The 20,915-nt window shown below is 42.8% G+C and overlaps 1 protein-coding gene across 1 annotated transcript in view; it reads right to left on the bottom strand.

Annotated features, from left to right (window-relative positions):
• Positions 1-20,915, bottom strand: part of STX3 (syntaxin 3) — a 42,686-nt gene that overhangs the window by 11,149 nt on the left and 10,622 nt on the right. Inside the window, exons 2-4 of the mRNA XM_063116947.1 lie at positions 1,199-1,279; positions 886-985; positions 515-589 (exon numbers count right to left, since the gene is read on the bottom strand). Of these exons, the coding sequence (XP_062973017.1) occupies positions 515-589; positions 886-985; positions 1,199-1,279 (256 nt within the window). The remainder of the gene's footprint in view (positions 1-514; positions 590-885; positions 986-1,198; positions 1,280-20,915) is intronic.

Here is a 20,915-nt window from a genome sequence, read left to right as displayed (position 1 = left end):
TGATGGTATTTCAAAACGTGGAAAAATGGAATGCAGATTCACAATACCAATTAGTGAATAGCTTTGGCTATTGGGCGGTATAAAAATGTAATAAATAAATGAATAAATAAATAAATTAGAACATTCCTAAAGGTGGGATAGGATCCACAAATGTGCACTCAACTGGACATTTTCTCACAAAGATGTTTAATTAAACACAATTATTCTGCTCCTCAAAATCTTAAGCCAACATGGCAGGAGTTGAGTGTGTTGAAGAAGGGAGCAGGAAAGAAACTGGGATAGTCTGTTTTGAACTTAGATCGGGTCAGAGCTCTCCTGTGTGTGTGTGTGTGTGTGTGCGTGTGGGCACAGGCATTTAAAGACAATAGGATATGTTACCCACACTTTGTGCATTTGCTCCAGGATACACCATGTATCCACAGGAATTGTACCTGCTGTGCAAAGTGGAGAAGTGACCCAAATAAGTGTGGAGCCAAACAAATACCCTAGTCTGCCCGTGGAACACCATTCTTACTCTTAAGTTTGTTTCGGACGCTGTTAGCCATTTTCTTGATATCTGCCGTGAGCTGTTCCAGATCATCCTTTGTCTCTGCAGAACAAAGCAAATCCATTCAGATCCAAGGGAGCAGGGGCAAAAGAGTCTTATCTAAAGTCCATGAGAGGATTCCCCGGACCCAAGCCTCTTCAGGAAGCTTACCCCACCCTTCCTAGTACCAACCTCTTGGGCTGACAGACAGACACAGCATCAAAAGGCAGGGAGAAATGAACGCTTTACCACCTAGCAATGCCTTCACCTGATAAAGACCCGCAGCAGGATTATGCCTGGGTTCTCCAAGTACGGGAAAGCCAAAAGCATTATTGTCAAGGGGTTTGTGTCCTACTCACTTGGTTCAGGGATAGGGGCAGACAGGATAACACTGTACAGCCTTTTTGCCTCTTCTACATTCACTGAAATTTTGTCAATATTCTGCCGAGTCTCGTCGATCTGGGAAGGTACAGGAAGAAGATGAGAAGGGATCCACAATCATGGACGCAGGCTGGAGGCAAGAGTTAACTCCCCCACCACCACCAAATTAGCACCAAACCCATTTGCTCACATCTTACTTTAAATTAAGCTGCTTCATGCAAACATTTTAGCAATAGCTGCATCACTTGATGTAACTGTGGGAGCAAAACTGAAGGCAGCACCACTCCTCACCTCTGCAAAGAATTCATCCATGAAAGCAGTGTTATCGATGGCAATTTCCAGGTCATCGTCGGCATCATCCTGGTCCTGTTTCTGTAAAGCGACAAGGAGACATCCATTAAAGAAGGATCGCATGGTTTGACTGTATTTAGCATTGTGGCTGATCTTCCCGCTGAAAGGAACACCGGGCCAGTGACTAGACAACACCACTTTGTAGCCAGTTCCCTCAAAACTCCGCAGCATCATTGCTGTGAGGCAGAAACGGTCGATATAGAAGGAAGGAGCACAGGCTATCTGGCCAGAAAAAACACAGCGCCAGCAGCCATTTGGTTTGTCAAGCCCGCTCCTTGCCCTGCGTTCCCGCACTTACCCTGGACTTGGATCTGCCCCCAGGAGCGCCCACTGGCTTAACCCAAACTGAGGCCACCACTGACAGAGACACAATGTGGTGACCTCGGAGCAACTAAAAAATTCGTGGTAAAATGACACTGTGAAAAAGCGCAGTAAAAGCCTGATGTAACTGCGAGTCGGCGACTGCGTCATATAAAAAATACAGCGCCACTGCACAGCCACGATGGGGTAAATAGGCTGTATAGACACCTCCTCAACTTGGTGCCTCCTGGAAGTGTTGGACTATAACTACCATCATTCCCAGCCAGCATAGCCAATGGCCTTCTAGCTAAGTATGATGGAAGTTGTAGTCCAATACCTCTGAAGGGCGCTAAGTTCAGGATGGCTGTTATATAGGCTGCTGTATTCATGTCTTGTGGGGCCACCTCCCATGCAACAAGAATAGAATTCCCTGGAAACCAGTGAAACACACACAGGTTGGGTCCACATGAAGCTTTGAACAGGAAGCCATTAACCACTTGGTGATTACTTAAAAAGCAAACACGGTATAACTGCCGAGAGATGGCCACCTGTAATCTCAGGCCACTCTTACCACTGCCAACACCATAGTCAGACATTCAGGGAAGCTGCCTGCACAGTAATAGTAGGCTCTACGCATGACCAGGGGCTACAGACAACTCCCTCACCACATGGTTATGGGCATAACATTGTAAGCTTTTATGTGGTTTGTGCCCATCTTTCTCCATCCACAAAAACTGCAAGGGTAAAGGGAAAGCAGGATGCAGAACAGCCTTCCCCAACTTGGTGTTAGACTACAGAACCCATCAACCCTGGCCAGAGTATGGGACCTGAAATCCAACACAACTGGAAGGCAACAAGCTGGGGAAGGCTGACATATAATGGTTCTTTTCCATTAGCTGGGCAGGTGGGGGAGGAAAAGAAATCAAGACACTATTTAGACAGAGCCCTGCTCTCTGTCTGTATCAATTCCAACACCATCTTTTATACCTCAGGCCCATGGTGCTACCTACAACACCACTATTCCCAGTTGCCAGCAGGAGAAGGGATAGAGAAGGCTGAATGCTGCCTGGGAGATGAGCTGGAGGACTAAAGGCGAGCCCCTGCCGCCCTCCGCAGAAAGAGGCAGAAGGCTGAAGAAGCCTCCTGAGAGAAAGCTGCTAACCCTGCAGCCAATCATCCTAAAGAGATGTGCAGACATGGGGGGGGGAGCAATCTACAAGGGCTCACCTCCCTTCCCCCATCTCTCCCCCACACCCACCCCGGGCCCCTATTTTGAAGGCAACCTTCTTCCACACTATTAGTTTCTGGCTCTAGTTTCATATTAAATGCTGACGTATATTGTGGTGTGTTTTGTTGTGCGTTCTGCTTTCCTTTCCAGAACCAGGCATGCAAAACGGATTCCAAGCCGCTGGCTAGTTAAGGGAGGGGAGCACCTTGGATTCCAGCTCTATTTCTGAAAGGGAGGTGTCTCCCATTAAAAAAAACAAAGAGACCAAATCTTCAAAGCTCATAAAACTCATAAAGGCAATATTCAAATATCTGATAAAGGAAGATTTAATCTCTTCCTCCACGACCCCATGCTCTTTGTACCTTGCACTCCAGGAGGAAAGACAAAAGAAACGATTGGCAGGAACAAAATAAGTATGCAATCCAGGCGCATGATCGCCTTTCCATTGGCAGAGATCCAGGACTCCTTTCTCCTATCCACCAATAAGCTGTCCCCCTGGCTACTCATCCCCTAAGGTAACCACCTTGAAGCAAGGTTCTTCATTAGCAATCAATGGGGAGAAAAGGTAAACCCTGGGGAGCAGTTCAGGTGAAACTGACCAGAACAAGAATAAAGAAGGTTGTAGTATAGAAACCCTCTTTCAGCCCAAGGGGCAGATTACATTTTGGCGAAGGTCCCAGGAGTAAGTGGGGCTGGAGTCAAAGGGGACCATTTCTAATGTTGGTTTCTTTCTACTGTCTAGAGAAGAACTGGCAATACTTTAGGTAAGCCCCTACACAGAGTAGATGGGAAAGGGGCCCAAAGTCTTTAGTCGCATCCCCTGCCTCCCAACCTGACCCCGCAAATGCTGGGTTTTTCTCTCATTCTTAGCATACTTTGCCCTTCCTGCAATGCCAGCTCTGCCTGTCTGTATTTGGATTTCTACAGTATTGACTCCAGGCCTCAATGCCTGGTCTCAAATAGCATGTCACTCGTCACTTGTCACTGCGCAACATAAACTAAACAAACTGCACCCTCAGAGGGACTCATCCTGCCTTAGGTGGAAAGGTTACAAAAGGACGGCCAGGCCTCAAGGTCAACAAAGATGTATGCTCTAAAGCTGATGGACTGGGAAATCGTGTCAGGCCTTTCAAGGGCAGGACACAGTTTTGCCATTGATGTAGGAAGACAGATCTTAAATTGGATGATGAACTTCCCCCACTATTCCAAAGAGAGATGCATGTAGTTGTTAGGGGAGGCAAAAGGCAGGTGTGCAGAGAATAAAAGCAGACTGACTTCAAATATGGTATCCTATCACATAGGGTACCATCACCATGAGTGGCATCATAGACCCACATAGCTATCCCCAAATCCTACCTTCAGAGATGTCTAAAAGATAGGCATCCTTTCATTATACTGTTACACTGAGAACTCTTATTCCATTTCAAGAGTAGAAGGAAATTTCATGGCCTCTTCTTTTTTAATATAGATACAGCATTGTAAGACTGGGAAGTGGCCATCTTATCACAACATTCTGATTATTTCCCAGGATCATGGGGAGTAACTGAAAACAAAAACCTTCAAGGGAACAGAAACTGAAATGAAAGAAGATAACAGTAAAAAGAAAACTCATTCAGTATTGTACCGAATGAGTGCTCAGTAGTGCTCAGGGTCAAAAGTGCAAACTATCTTACAAGGCTAGCAATTATATGAAGCACTCCATAGCATTTGGGATTCTGGCAAATTATGGGCTGTTGACTGACTGGGACAGCTGTTAACACTGGCAAAAGGTCGACCCTGACATGCTAATCCACAGCAGTTAAGTTTTTTGAGCTAAACATTATGACTTAGCATGTTGTGTGAACTATGACTTAGCGTGTCATGTGAACCATTCCTAACCATGGTGGCAACATAACCACAGCTTAAACACATCCACTAACCATTTGCTGCAAAATAGTGGCTTAACCATGGCTTAGTGTGTTGGCTGAACAGGCCCTTTGTGTACCTGTATGGGGCTATAATGCAACACCTGCACTAACTCTTGAGGAGGATCTGGGTGAGGAATGAGGCCTCAGACCATGGCCGGATCTTCACTACTGCTTTAAAGTGCTTTATAACAGTTTTGAAAACAGCATATGGAGTGTGTCTTGGGCCCCAACAGTTGTCAAAACTGTTATATAGCACTTTAAAGCAGTAGTGTAGATCCTGCCCATGTGTGAACCATGAGACACTATTAAAAGAAACCACAGGGGGTTTTTTTTGTAAAAGGGAATTCAATTGGACCTGGAAGAAAATTCAAGGTAAAGTTTAGGCATAGTTTATTAGAGAAGCCAGTGACCAGCCTTTCACTTTAGCAGTGGGACACTGGGTATCAATGTTTGCATTACCAATATGGCATGGCTGATTGCTATGTCCCCATACCTCAGGAATGTTGAACCCCTTTCAGCCCAGGGGCCAAATTCAGTTTTGGAGAACTCCTAAGGGCCGCCTTCCAGTGGTGGGTGGAGCCAAAATACTAGCATATTTTAGTTTAAAGCTTTGACTGCCAGTAACTTAGCAGAAGCATTTCATTGTTTTAGAATTGGGGAGCAGGAGACAGCAAAAAAAAGCTTGAAAACCACCAAGCAGTTGGTGGACACAGGAAATGACCATCTGAGGAACCCTGGAAGACTTCATTGGGACCCCAGATGAGTCAGATTTGGCCAGCAGACCTGAGGTTCAACACCCCCTGCCATATCTAGACCCCACGTTGCAACACTAGTATTTGGGGCTAGTGGTACCAATATGGAAGCCTATGTGAACTACGTAACTCACATGCTCCTGTTATTCAAACATTCCCAGAGCAGTCTAGAATCCAACCCCAGGAAAAGAGCAACCCCAAAGTGCCATAATGTTCTAGTTAGGCCTGAATGGGCAACCCTAAGCAAATACCCCCAAACTGGTAAGCTTATTTTGTCCTGAGGCAAAAGTCAAGGATACCAGAGTTGATTTTCATGTTGCAGCCACCAAGCCCTTGATCAGAGACTATAAGAGCCCTTCACTCACTACTTGCATGAAGGAGGCATCACATGACTATTGAAGAGTGGGGCTGATCTCTTATTCCTGCTTACAAATGTCCACACTTTAATCGTGCAATTGGGACACTGCAAGAGTAATGCACTGGTTCACTTTTGCTTTCTGAAAATTTTGCCACTGACCAGCCTTTTCTTTAATGGCAACAAGACCCTGGAACCTGATCCCAAAGAAATCCACCTGGTCCTGTTTCTCCTTACTTTAGGCAGAAGTGAAGGTGGTTTAAGATTAGCCAGCCTTTCGCTCCACTGATTGAAGTGAAATATGCAACTGAGTGCTGCACCATCCAGTTTTATTTGTACCTGCTGTTTTTTTTATCTTTGGTTGTATATATTGTAGTAACTTTGAGAACCACTAAGAGCTACTTCAGTTATCGTCAGATAGCAGATAAAAATGCCTGAAGAAATGAAGTAATAAAATATATTGCTTCACTGCATAGATGACGGGTGGAGAACCTGAGGCTCACCAGACGTTTTGGACTACAGTTTCCATCATCACTGACCACTGGCCATGCTGGCAGGGGCTGATTGGAATTGGAGTCCAACAACATTTGGAGGGCCACATGTTCCTCACCTCTGGCATAGATAGATTCCAAAGGACTATGTCAACTTTCTGCGACCTGGTGTCTTCCAATTGTCGTGGACAAATCCCATCAGCCCTAGCCAGCATGGCCTATGATCAAAGTTGGTGGGAGTTGTAGTCAAAAACACCTGGAGGGTTCGAAGTTGGGGAAGGATGGGCTGTATCATGGAGCCTAGTCAAAATCCAGCATACCCAGGAAACTAGGACCCACCAGAAATGGGCTTTAGAGATCAAAGGGCTCATTAGATTATACATACCCCAATCTTGGCTGGCAAGCAATCCATGTCTGTTTAAAGAGATCACCCACAACGAGACCCCTCCATCTGATTCTGGGTGATTCCCCATTGCACTGCAGCCACAATACAACACAGCTCCCTGTTACACAGGAGCCCTCCCCCCCCCCCAATAAAGAAGAGTTGCAGGGGTACAGGCGGTTACAGTGGGGAGGACAGGAAGAGGAAGATCAGTGGTGCAAGCTGCTTTCTGCTCAAGCAACCATTGGTTGCAACCCACAGGCAGCCCAGAAAATAGTCAAGGTTATTGAGCAATGCAGTATTTCAGCTGGTAGGTATTTGGGGTGATATTAATGCCAGAGAAGAAAGCTTCTTCCTATTTTTCCCTTTCTTGAAAGAGACACCAAAGATTCTTCCTATCATCAGGAGCTGATCTCTCTAACATGCTTTTCCAGCTACTGGGAAATGAAAAGGATGTGACAATATTTCCTTACCAAATCCTGTACAGGGCAAACTATGAGCTGTACAATATTGCCATTCAATATTTCCCCTTCAAATGAATAGTGCAGCTTCCAAACATGGGTATTCGGGACAAAATAGGCAGGGATATGATTTTTATATATGATGGCATATACATTTTTCTTGACTTTAATCAGAAAGGCTCATGTGTGTACATGTAACAGCTTGAGCTAAAAAACGTACAGAAGGTCCAAGCCCCGCAGAAAAAAAATACTGCACGTTAAGTATGGGGGTTAATGCTGAGAGTTAAGTAACATCTCCCAGCTGTAATTTCTTTGATGCAAGCAATTTCTACTCAGAATCTGAAACTGGACTGGAGCCAGTGACCTAGAATTAGAAGATTTCATCTCCTTTTTCCACAACCACTCTGCCAGAGTCACCCACTGCACCTGCTAAAACTAAATTTAAAGTAATATTCCAACTAGGGTTGCCACCAAAATCACTACCTGAGTAAAGTGAAATTGCAAACAAAATTGTAGGGTCTTGCTCAGGCAAATCATTAGCATGGGGTTGAGGGGCATATATATATATATATAAGATACAAACAGTGATGTTTCCCATGGGGCTTTTGGCTTGCACTCAGCAGCACTGTTTTACCTTAAAAGGATTCATTCATGTGCTCTTTGCCAGGAAATATGGGGGGGGGGGAGTGGGGATGGAAGCCCAAGTAACTTTAATCACAAATGACTTCTCAGTGTCCAAATATTAGCAAACGCAAGAGCCCCCTTTCTCCAGCTCCTTTGATGGACATAATAATTGCAGCAGCCTAAACAGCAGGAACCATCTTAAATTTCGAGCTGCAGGAATGGTCCGCTGAGGTGTTGTTTGTAGGCACAGCAACCAAGGATCTTGCAAGTGAAGTCTCCAGAGTCCCATAAAATGGAGGTCAGGGGTTGCATGAGTTGAAAGGTCACTGAGCCATCTGCATTCATAAGGAACACAGCTAATCTCACTTCTAGCCTTGACACACACACACACACAAAGAGAGAGAGAGGTATTAACAGATGCTGGGTGCTGAAGGGAGGGGGCCTGCTTGCTCTCACACACGGAGACACAGCCAAACTTGCATGCAAAGACACACGTCCCCTCTCTCTCCAAGCCGTCGCTGCAATGACTCCCCTGCGAAGCACCCCCATCAGCTTGGACACTACAAAATGACTGCTACTTTTACTGTTCCCTTCCCTTTCATCTCTGCATGGACAGAAAGATTCTCTGCACTCTTACACACACCCTCCTGCCATGCAATTTTTTCCCTTTCCAATTCACTTCCCCATAAATGGAAGGGTAACCGTTTTATTCCAGTTCCAGATATCGGCTGGATCAGCAGGTAAGGAGCGGAAAGGACGAGCGCCCCAACTCTGCTTCACAGGAACACACGATGCGTTCCTCAGCCTGGTAAAAACCGGGACAGATGGTGAGCATCTTTGTTTAATTGCATTACACCCTCCCAGCATGCTCTGTAGACACTCTCAGGCCTTTAGTCCAATACATCTTGAGGGGGCGGAGAATAGTGGCAAAAGGAAGGGACACTACAAGCTTAGAAGGGCAATGTTTGAGGTGGGCGGACAATTTTAATGAAGGCTGGTAGGGTGGTATTTCAAAAATTCAGTGGCTCTGTTAAAAATAAGGAGTCTAATATTACATTTATAGGTATATTTTCACAGAATTGATATGTATCTACTTATATTTTGAATGTGGCACAGTTTGACTGGAGTTATGGAATGATTTTTATAAATTATTGGAATTATATGTAATCTATTAAACTAAAGTTAAAAAGTATATTTAAAAATAATTAAATTCTCCCTTCCTTTGTAGGGAAAAAAAGGAGTTAGCCATGGCCAAGGGTTTTTGGTTTAGGCTCATTCATACAAAATATCAAAACGTACAAAAACAAAACATGCATAAAATAAAGAGCCCTTTCTATAAACACATTTTCATAACATCATCCCAGTTATTCTCCATATCCCAAAAATATACACCAGTAAAAATAATAATAATTAAGATTTATACTTAAACTCTAACAATATCTGTGGTCTAGCCACCGCAGGCACTCTTGAAGGATGATGATTATCTAGTCCCATTCCAGTCTGGATTTCAATCTGCTTATAGGACTGAATCAGCCTTGATTGTCCTGATGGAAGTTGTTGAGAGAGGGACAGGGCATGTGTAACCCTGTTAATTCTGCTCGATCTCTCATCAGCTTTTGATGCCATCAACCATCGTATTCTCCTGGATTGACTCCGTGGGATGGGCATCAGAAGCAGTGTGCTACAGCGGTTCCGGTCCTACCTACAGGGCCAATTTCAGAGAGTAAAACTGGGTGACTATTCCTCAGCCCCTTGGCAATTGAGCTTTGGGTTCTGCAGGGCACCATCTTGCCCCCAGTGTTGTTTAACATCTATATGAAGCTGCTGGGAGTGGTCATTAGGCGAATTGGCACCAAATGCCATCAATAGGCTGATGACATGCCGCTCTATCTCCCTGAGATATCGGAATCAGGTGAGGCTGTGCAAGTCCTGAATCAGTGCCTGAATCAGTAATGGGCTGGATGAGAGCCAATAAACTGAAACTGAATGCTAGCAAGAAGGAAGCCCTTTGGGTGAGTGGTTCCTGACTCCAGGATATAGGCTCACTGCCTGTTCTGGGTGGGGTTGCACTTCCTCTGAAAGATCAGGTTTATAGTTTGGGGATACTCTTATTTACATCTCTGTTGCTGGAGGCCCAAGTGGCCACCGTGGCTCGGAGTGCCTTTTACCAGCTTTGCCTGCTTCACTAGCTATGATCTCTCCTGGATAGGAATAGCTTGGCCACAGTGGTACAGGCACTGGTAACCTCAAGGCTGGATTACTACAATGCGCTCTAAGTGGGGCTGCCCTTAAAGCTGCTCCAGAACCTGGAGCTAATGCAGAATGCAGCAGCTCAGTTGTTGGGACCTGTCCCTTTCCAGCATGCAACTCCTTTGCTGAGGGAACTGCACTGGCTGCCTCTTCACTACTGAGCCAGGTTTAAGATTCTAGTAATAGTGTACAACGCCCTAAACAACTTGGGACTAGGATACCTTCTCCCCTATCAACCTAATAAAAATAATAATAACCTGCCCAGTCACGGAGGACATACTCCGGGTGGTTCCACATGATCTTTTGGCCCAATTGGAGTCTATCAGGGGGAAAAAGCCTTCATTGTGGTGGCCCTCTTCCTATGGAATTCCCTGTCCTTGGAGGTCAGGCAGATGCCAAACTTGTATTCCTTCCTGTGTCTCCTGAAAACATTGTTGTTCCAGGAAGCTTTCCCTGAATGATCAGCCGTGGTTTTATTTGGATTTCGTTCCTTTGAAGAATGTATTTCAGTGTGTTTTTATTCTGGTTTTATTATTTTATTCTACTTGTTCACCACTCTGAAATTCTTGAATGGGGAGCGGTATATAAATATTGTAAATAAATACACAGGATTTCAAAATCATTTTAATTAATTCTAAGAACAAACATCCTTCCTTCCCCATAGCATAAGTAAAGGGGGTAGCATCTCATACAAAACCAACCTTACGATTGAACTTGTATAATCTGTTGTTCCCTTTACTCTAAGGGCGTGGTGAGAGGATAGGCTATAATTGTTCAGTGGTGATTCAGCCCTAGTACTGAAAACAGATTCCCGGGTTGCATTTTGTTACAACTGAAGCCCTGGGCAGGGTGCCATTTTCTGTATCAGCCTTCCCCAACCTGGTGCCCCCAAGAACTTTTGGACTTCAACTCCCATCAAACCCAGCCAGCACAGCCAATAGTAAGAAATTCAGGGAGTTGTAGTCCAAAACAAGTGGAGGGCACCAGGTTAGGGAAGGCTGTTCTATAAAGTATGGGTTATATAGCATGGGCTAACCTTCTGCCTATGTACACCAGTTGCTAGGGAACATGGGTGAGAGGGTACTCTTCCACTCATGTCCTGCTTGTGGATTTCCCGTGGGCAGCTGTTTGGCAACTATGTAAACAGAATGGACCCTTGGTTTGATCCAGCACAGCTTTTCCTATGTCCTTATAAACTAAATATGCACGGTCAAAGTACAGCAAGGCTACAAGACCATACTCTCAGAAACGGCAAAAGGTTTTCATCATTCCACAGGGATATGCAAAAATTTTCCTTTGATGAATATAGAAGGAGGAAAGGGCCATCAATTAACATGTCATTACTGAAATTAGAGAAATTACAAATTACAGCACCCTCCCTTTCCTTGTGCTCTTTGGTGCTGAGATAGCAATTGTATTGATGATTGACCATCAACGGTCTGTTCATTCCAATAAGGCTTTATTAAAATGCTTCACAGTCATTTGTTAGATGGAAATCTCACAAAGACTCTAAAAACAGGCCCAGTCATAACTCTTTTAGCACTCTAAAACGAGGTAAATGCTATGGTTACAGCCTTTAGTCATGATAGTAACTCTTAACACGCAATCCAACTTTCAGTCAAATGGTGGAGTGTTTTTGAACAGCTGAAATGAAAAGAGAATAAAATATATGGTAAAAAATGCAGTGTTTTAAAGAACACGACTAAGATGATATATAGCATAGTGCATTGATAGGCAACCCAGTGCTCTCCAGATGTTTTGGATTACAACCCCCATAATCCTTGATCATTGGACATGCTGGCTGCGGCTGATGGGACTTCAGTTAAAAACACCTGGAGGGCACCAGGTTGCCTACCTCTGGTTTAGTGGGCTAAGCAACTAAGCTATGAACCAGGAAACTGGAAGTTCAGATCCTGCATCTGCCATGAACTTATTAGGTAGCCACAGGCAAGCTGCTCTCTCTGAGCCTCAGTCCCCATGACCCAAAGCACCTGCAATTTGGGGGATAAGAATACTGATTGTTTTAAAGATCACAACTAGATAATGCATGTGAACTGCCTTGAACACTTGGACATGCTATGCAAGTGTTTATTGTGTATTATTATTATACTTATGCAAACCTGTCAACTCTGCCTCTTTGCATGGTAAGGATAATTGACCTGACTTCCTAATACTTTGCTATTTCACTTTGCTTAAGGTTCCTGTCTTAAGAATATGTACCAGGAAGTAAATGTCCAATGAATTCAGCAGGACGTACTTTGAATAAATGTTTACTCATTTAGATCAAGATCAGTGATCCCTACACTGTGGTCCACAAGTTCACAACAAAATTAGTAGAAAACCACAGTTGAGGCACAGCAGTGAAATTCCAAATTCAGATTAAACTTCGGTAATCTGATGCAGCTGTACTGAACGTGCAGGTTGAAGAGAAAGTATTGCCAAGTTATCTCATGCTCAATCAGCACTGAATAGTAATATCTCGACAGACAAATGTCTTTAGTGACGCAGAGTCTGTATGAACCTAGCAACACTTACCCACAATCCTCACAATTCAGATTCTCCCCTATTTTATCTTCACAACAACCCAATGAGGTAGCTTAGGCTGAGGGACTGACCCAAAGTTACCCAGCGAGCTTTATAGCTGAGTGGGAACTAGAAGCCATGATGAATTTGAACAGAGGGCAATTTCATTCTTTCTGCATAGGTGTGGGTCATCAAGTGTAAACAGCAAGGGGGGAAAAATATCACCACCACCACATTTGCTCTGTAAGGGATGAGCAACTTGTGAGGAGAAGCTCCTGAAAGTTCTGTGTAAAAAGTCTACATCTATTTGCAGACAGAGTGATGTTTCTTCCCAGTCCAGGAATGTCTAAGTACTTAAAACACTCCCCCTCTTGTTTTACCACAAAATGGTACCACCATTGTCACGTCACCTCTGAAAGGATCTTCAAAGCATATCTGTAGAAGTCCCTTGGCAGACCCATATCGCCAACTATTTATTTATTTATTTATTTATTTATTACATTTTTATACTGCCCAATAGCCGAAGCTCTCTGGGCGGTTCACAAAAATTAAAACCATAATAAAACAACAAGTTAAAAACACAAATTCAAAATACAGTCTAAAAAGTACAACCAGGATAAAACCATGCAGCAAAATTGATATAAGATTAAAATACAGAGTTAGAACAGTAAAAATTAAATTTAAGTTAAAATTAAGTGTTAAAATACTGAGAGAATAAAAAGGTCTTCAGCTGGCGACGAAAAGAGTACAGTGTAGGCGCCAGACGGATGCCACTCTAAAGCCCACAGTGACCATTTATTTTCAGGAATACCTGCCTGAAACAGAATTTGAACTCATCTACTAACTTCATCTCAACACTAATCACAACCATAATCTTAAAAAGAACAACAAGAGCCAGTGTGGTATAGTGGCTAGAGTGTTGGACTGGTAGACGAGAGATCTGGTTTCTAATCCCTACTCAGCCATGGAAGTTCACTGGGTGACTTTGGGCCCGTCACAGGCTCTCAGCCCAAGCTACCTCAAAGGCATGAGGATAAAATGGAGAGGAAGAGGATTATGTATGCCACCTTGGGGGCTTTAAGGAAGAAAAAACCAGATATTAATGTAATAAATACTTTGAATGTTTTTAATTTTTGTGAACCGCCCAGAGAGCTCCGGATATTGGGCGGTATAGAAATGTAATAAACAAACAAACAAGGAACAAGGCACCTAAAATCACTGTGAACTAGTTAAGGGAGGAAAAACAAATGGGAAACAAGTTTCATCAACCATGTTTTTTACCAGGTTAAGAACTGTCATTCAAGATTGTCTCTGAAAGATAAATTATTTCAAAATCTTTGGGGCCTAAAGACACCTTTTTCCTGGACACCTGGAGGTTCACTCCCTTCTTTTGTTGTGCTCAAGTTAAAAAGAAGAAGAAGGCTCACAATCTAAGTACAATCCTAACTGTATTTACATAGTAAAGTTAAAGGTTGTAGGCTTAGGTGTTTGGTTTAAAATGCTTTTATTACATACTTTAGTATTTGAAATGATGTGTAAGCACACTTGAGGAAATTTTGGAAATAAAATGTATTTGAAGGCAATAGAGTCAATGGCATGGAGGGAGAGAATTATGTTAAGAGAATTATTTACAAAATGGTCAAAGGCCATGAAGCCAGCATCTAGTTTTTTCACCTGCAAGACTAAGAACCAGGTTTTAGTTTATATTATTCCTTTTTTAACCCTACCCCTTGGCAGCAAATGAGTCCTCAAGGCAGTTTACAAATTATACAATTGATTAAAATGAGCATAAAAACAAACAGATAAAGTCAGCCCAAAAGACATACAAAACAGTCAGAGTATGATTAATAGTGTAAACCTATGTCTGTTTACTAAGAAGTAAGTCCAACTGTGTTCAGTGGGGTTTTCTCCTAAGTGTGTTTAGGATTGCAGCTTGAAGCTACAATGGAGCTCAGACCTTCAATGGCTTCTGAAATAAAATATTTGAACTAAAAACAAGACAAGTGGTTGGTTGGTGGGCTTCTTTGGGGAAAGAATTCTACGGTGAAGGAGCAGCCTCCAAAATGGGGCTGCTTCTTGTCACTTTCTTTCTGACATCACCAAGTCATGGGCTCCAAAGCAGGTTCTCAGGTGATGTCCAGGGGTTGAACAGCCATGTCTCAAATGAAATATGGTGCTCCCTTAAAGGCCATTTACTTTCCTCCACCTCCTACAGTTCCTACAGCAAGTTCCGGGGTGGATTTTAAAATCCCAATTCATTTGTAAACCTCCCAGAGAGCTTCGGCTATGGGGCGGTATATAAATGTTTTAATAAATAATAAATTATTGCTGTGTTGCTTAGATGTATACCGCATGTTAGAACAAAAGTGGTGAGGCTGATCCCAAGGTTGCAAGAAGCGGTCAAAAGCAGTGCTTCGATTACTTGCTGCCAGCAATTAGAGTGGCCCCAGTTGGAGGCACCCCACCCCATGGCCACACCATCTACTGAACAAAGAGAAAGAGAGAAATGTAGGTAAAGAGTAACAGTGCTTACTTGTATGATTTCACAATTCTAGGGGACAGAAAATGTGCTCCACAAATCGCTAGCATTTAGCCATTTAGTGTGGCTGGCTGGGGAATGTTAGGAGCTGCAAAACCTTTTTCTGTCTAAACACGCATTGAATTGCACCCTTAAAGATCTAAAGAGTAGACCACATTTGCTAAAAATGAGGACTTCCTGACAAAGAATGAGTTTGATGCTTTGTTATCCAAGTACTTTCCCAGAAGCTGCTTGGGGTTCAGTTTCAGGATTTACTGTCTCTTGGAATGAACTGCATAATGTACTCTTTAATGGTCATTAAAATGTGAAGAAAATCCCAGGCACTGAGGTCACACAGCTCAGCATCTTTATCAATTATCTGCACAGCTCACTATTCCTACAGTGAAACACTCTGTCCTTCCATTGGCCTGATCTTAACATTAATGATGTGTTTCATTTGCAGAGTTATGGAAACTGGAGATGCTCAGACATGAACTCCCATAGTTTTGCTCTCTTTATTACTGCCCCTGACACACATCATTCCTATGCAACATACCTTCTACCAACTTCTCTTCTTCCTTCTCCCCTGTCGCAGAACCTCTAAGCAATGCCAGACTCCACTGCAGTCTTCACAGTCGGGAGCTGTGGCTGACATGTTTCTCTGCTTGCTTGAGCAACAAGCTATAGCACAGAGGGAAATGCAAGGGACAGGCAGGCTGGTGCCCTCCAGATGTTTTGGATGACAATTCCTACAAGCCCTGACCACTGGCCATGCTGGCTGGGACCGATGGGAGTTGTCATCCAAAACATCTGAAGGTTGTCAAGTTGATTGCCCCTTTAGTAACTGTGTGTGTCAACCATCACCCCCCGCCGAAGAGAAAGGAGGTGTCACTGAAATTATGGGAGGAGTCTGTCTGTGTCATCACTATGGGTATAGTTCTCAAACCTCTGATCTAAGCAATGTTGCCATTGCAAACCACGTGTCTATTAGCTTCATCACACCAGCGTTATACTGTGCAATCACTGCAAATTGCATGCAAAGGACTCTGAAGTTTTCCATCTTATAATCTGTTTTTACTGTGAAGTACTCTCGTGCATCCTGCTTTAATTGTGCTTCTTAGCCAAAAGAACCGACATATTTTGGACTCCTTTAAGAACGAATCTTTTGTTGTTCTCCAAGCAGCCACTGGGGACGCAGGATGATTTGATATTTTTAAACTGCAAATTAAACAAATGCTTGCATCTGCGTAAGTTTTAAAAATAAAGACATCAAAATTGGTACAGTAATAGATATTAAAGAGGGCTCTCAGCATACCAAATTTGAATCGGATTGGGTCATCCATTGATTTTTTATTTTTTTTTACATTTCCCCCCCCTCCTTAAAACCTTTTCCTGGTATGCAAAGGATCTTAGGAGCGTTGCCGCCTGGGGTGTGATTTAACTAACAACAATTATGACCGCTTTACGCTATGGGGATAATTCGAAGGGAACAGGTACGTGGGATGAAGCTCTATGTATCTGTCCCAATTTCCTATAATGAATTTAACTCATTTACCTGCATCCAAAACTGAAAAGTGGCTTACAAAAACACTGCATTCCAGTTCCCATATTTACCAATCCGTCCCCCATTCCACTGGCATTGCAACCCCATACAGCTTCATTGATTTGATTTGATATAAAGGGTGTACATCATGTCACTGATGTGTTTAAAAACCAATGGACTATTCATTAGCTTTGTGCTACATATTCACATTGCTGAAGTGGTTATTTCAAACCACTGTTCTATGCAGGAGTCCTAGGCCAGACTTTCAAGATTTCATATGCATGTCCAAGAAGACATCAGAAAACAGGCTGCAGACAGAGGGCGGGGGGCCTTTTATCTGTTTGGAACATAATGGAGACACTCGTCATAACTCATCCTTCTTCAGTTATGTTTATATTTGTACCACAAAGAGGTAACATCCAATCAGGGCCTCCACCTCCACTAAAAGTGATGTCAACAGGAAGAAAAGATGCTCCGGAAAGGGAAAAGCTAATCCATTCCCAGAGGCAAAAGACAAGAAAACAGGAAGAGCTGTTCTTGCGAGGTCTTGAATCCCATGACACTGCGAACTATTTCTACCTCTCAAGTGTTGCCCAGGGTCCAAAGGCTCTGGGCACATTTTTGCCATTGCATTCTCTCCTCACAAGCATTCAGCTGAACTTTGTTCTCACTACTACACATCGCCAAGCAGAGCTGCTGAAGCAGCTGCCTCCCTTCTTCCTCTTGCAAGGGGAGATGGGAAGAAAAAGGAGGGCTGCTGCTTTGATCGTGTGGATCATCCCTGCTCCAGTGCATACAGAGCAAATAGTTTTCATTCCAATCCTGACCATCACATGATTCAAAATCCAGCCCAGGCGTTTATCTTTCGAAAGAAGTGGATTTGCAGTTTTTAAGCAGGAAATCACAAGAACAGGATACACATTGGTCATCTGGAAAGGAGTCATAAGCCAACAGAAGAAGCGTGTATCTCACCCACTCAGTCAATATTTTGATTTGATTGCCAAGACAGCTGTATTACCAGCAGTACAGATGCTGATGTTGACAGAAAAGGTCCACCACCAGTGGCATTATGGAAAAATGTACAGTGGGTGTCCAAAATTCAGGTGCCTGCTCAAGTCACTGGCGCTTACTATGTGGTCTACAGCAAATCACCAGCCTGGTTCAGACAACACAACAAACTGTGGGTTGTTCTAGAGAAAGTGAGTGTGGGGTCCTGAGCGCTTGCACACTCCTGCTGCACTAAAAAACCCAGGGACGCTCCATCCTTGGCTTGTTTATTGTGACATGCGAACCCGTAATTATGGGTTGTTGGGAGATGGGCAATCCAGACTTGGGACAGTCCAGACTTGGAACTGGGTTGTTCATTCCAGAACAAGCCAGAATTTGGGATCCGCCCATCATGCTAAACAACCCAGGGGTCCCTGGGCTACTTAGTGCAGCAGTAGGCGTAGGGTGACCATATGACCGGATTTTCCTGGGTTTTTGATGGCAAATCCGGGAGGGGGAGGGGAAATCCGGATTTTTTTTCAAAGAGCAGCTCTAATGGGAATTAACAAAAATGCTTATAACTCCGTCATTTTTTAAGATAAAGACATGAAACGGCACAATGGTAGCTCTTAGGAAGGGCTTTAGTCATACCAAATTTGAAACAGATCTGTTCATCCATTGAATTTTTAGGAATTTTTTAAAAATTGAGGTTTTAAAATAATTATTTTTAAAATCGTCATTTTTAAAGATAAAGAGATGAAACGTTGTACCATGATAGGATTTAGGTAGAGCTTTAGCCACACCAAATTTGAAACAGATCTGTTCATCCATTGATTTTTGGGGAATTTTTTTTAAAATGAGGTTTTAAAATTATTATTTTTAAAACTATCATTTTTAAAGATAAAGAGCTGAAAGTTGGCACCATGATAGCTTTTAGGTAGAGCTTTAGTCATACCAAATTTGAAACAGATCTGGGGCCAGTAGCAAACCCTGTTAACAACAGCAGCAGCTTGCAATGAGTGAAGATACAGTCAGAAAAGATATTTGAGGGAAGGGGAGAATGTAACACACAGAGTATAGCAAAAGCTTCAAAGTACAGCAAAAGCTACAAATGTAGGAGTGAGTGAAGTTAATTTCAGATACATTGAATCTCTCACTTGTTCTTTATTTCAGTGATTTTAGCATTAAGATGTTATGTAGAACAGATTTGTCTTAAATGTGTGCTGTAAAATCAGACATGTGACCAAGGCTATGTTCGGGTGGGCACGCCCCCTTGGTACTGGACACGCCCCCTTGGGGGCGACCATGTTGTCCTCCTTTTTGGTTTCCAAAATATGGTCACCCTAAGTAGGTGGGACCCAGCACATTCACTCCTTGTTCAAAATAACCCACAGCTAACAAACCATGAATTATTTCACACTATCTCACAGGGGGGTTCTGTGGAAAAATTGAATACACTCTGTACACAAACAACTATAAAAATAATTTAACACACACATACACACACACACACAATATGAAACTGCACTGTCATGTTCAAGAAAAATAATAAAGTTTTTGTGTCAGCTAACCTTAAGAGTTAGGTTGCCTTTTACAGAATTGCCTTTACCCCAAACGACAAGTACCATGCCACAACTTTTCAAAAGTTGAAAAGCAGCTTCCGAAGCAGCTTCCTTACAATCATCAACAAGACAGTTCCTGCCTGCAAGTTAACAATCTAAAAGGTATGACAGAACAGGAAAGGGGAATGAGGAAGGATGGGGGGAAGGTGGAGAAATATACACCTATTTTTAAGTTTAAATAGTAGAACTTATAATGACCAGCTGGGAACAGCCCAGGGAGGGGAAGAGTTTAATGGAGCTACTCTTTCACCAGGGCTCATGGAATGGCTCCCCTTCCCATCCCATCTGCTTCAGGTATTCAATAGGTGCTGCCTGGCGACAGTTGAGGCAGGAGCCTATGCAAGTTGGGCAGGATCTACACTACTGCTTTAAAATGGTTTATAATGGTTTTAACCACTGTTGGGTCCCATGACACACTCCAAACCGTTTTCAAAATCTTGTTTGGTGTAGATCTAGCCCTGGTCTTTCAGCAGAGCTGATCCAGTTTTGAAAACTAAATCTTCTGAAAACACCATATATGTATCTCCTACAGAAGCAGCATTCAGAACAAGTCTACCCTTTGCTATATAGGCAGCCTGGCCCTGGAAAAAGCAGAAATCCAACCCACACACTGCTTTACCACATCAGAAGCTGGGGTGTTGGTATGTGCTTGATGCTTCTCGTCACACATAACTGCCATTTATGAAGAAAAATGCCTCTGAGCACTCACAGAATATTTCCTCCTAACTAAGAAACAACAGCAGCTGGCCCACACAAACTTCAAATTAAGGAAGGGAACTGCCTTAATTTGTTTTATATTTACTGACTTCTTTTTTGTATGTTATTCTTATTGATGGTTTTAAATGAATTGTTTTTTTCTTCTTTTAAATGCTGTCTTTTGGTAAGTTAATGTTTATTGTGAACTGCTTTGAGTACAGTTTGAGTATATAAATTATACATATATAAATATGCCTTTATACCTGACTTTAAGTGCTGGTGAAGGGCATGCTTCTGTTGAAGTCTGGTACCATGCCATGACTTAACCAACCAATGAAATAAGAACCTGCATCTTTTCTTTGGGTGACGTGATAGATTTTAGTGTGGTCACCAGAAGTATATACTTTGTATACACTGTGCTAAGCTGTTTCTGATCTGCTAAATGCTAAGAGCATACAACTGATAATTAAACCACTGAACTCTAATATGTATGTAAAAGATGTATGTATTACATGCATTACAAAATTTATGCATGTGCATCGTATATGGAATAAGATCTAAATGTAAATTGCCAAAAGCTAATGAACAATAAACCCCAGCAGAAGACCCAACTAAAATAAACACATGGTGTTTGAATGAAAGGCGCCAAGTTCTAAATTCCTGAATAAGTATATTTTAATGAACTAACACTTTGACAAAGAAAGCAAAGCTATGGGCATCCAGTGCTATCCTGTTTTGTTGAACCTCGTGAGTGTTGCCACTAAATAATCAAGGTTCTTCCTCTATATGCACACTTCTTTTCGTTCTTTCCCAAAGGACCACTAGTCGCCTGAAAGCCAAGGTCATCTTAAAACACCTTCTCAAATGTTTCTTTGTTCTCTCTCCAATAACTTAAAGCCTGTAGATAACCGAAATCTGCGGTTCAACATTGGTAGCTGAATAACTTTTAACTGGCTCTGAACGTAAGAATAAAAGAGGCATTCACTTCCAAGAGAAAGGGGAGGAGAAATGTCTCTTC

This window comes from Elgaria multicarinata, chromosome 2 (assembly GCF_023053635.1).
Source record: "Elgaria multicarinata webbii isolate HBS135686 ecotype San Diego chromosome 2, rElgMul1.1.pri, whole genome shotgun sequence".
NCBI lineage: Eukaryota > Metazoa > Chordata > Lepidosauria > Squamata > Anguidae > Elgaria > Elgaria multicarinata.
This window is presented reverse-complemented; position numbering and strand designations above follow the sequence as displayed.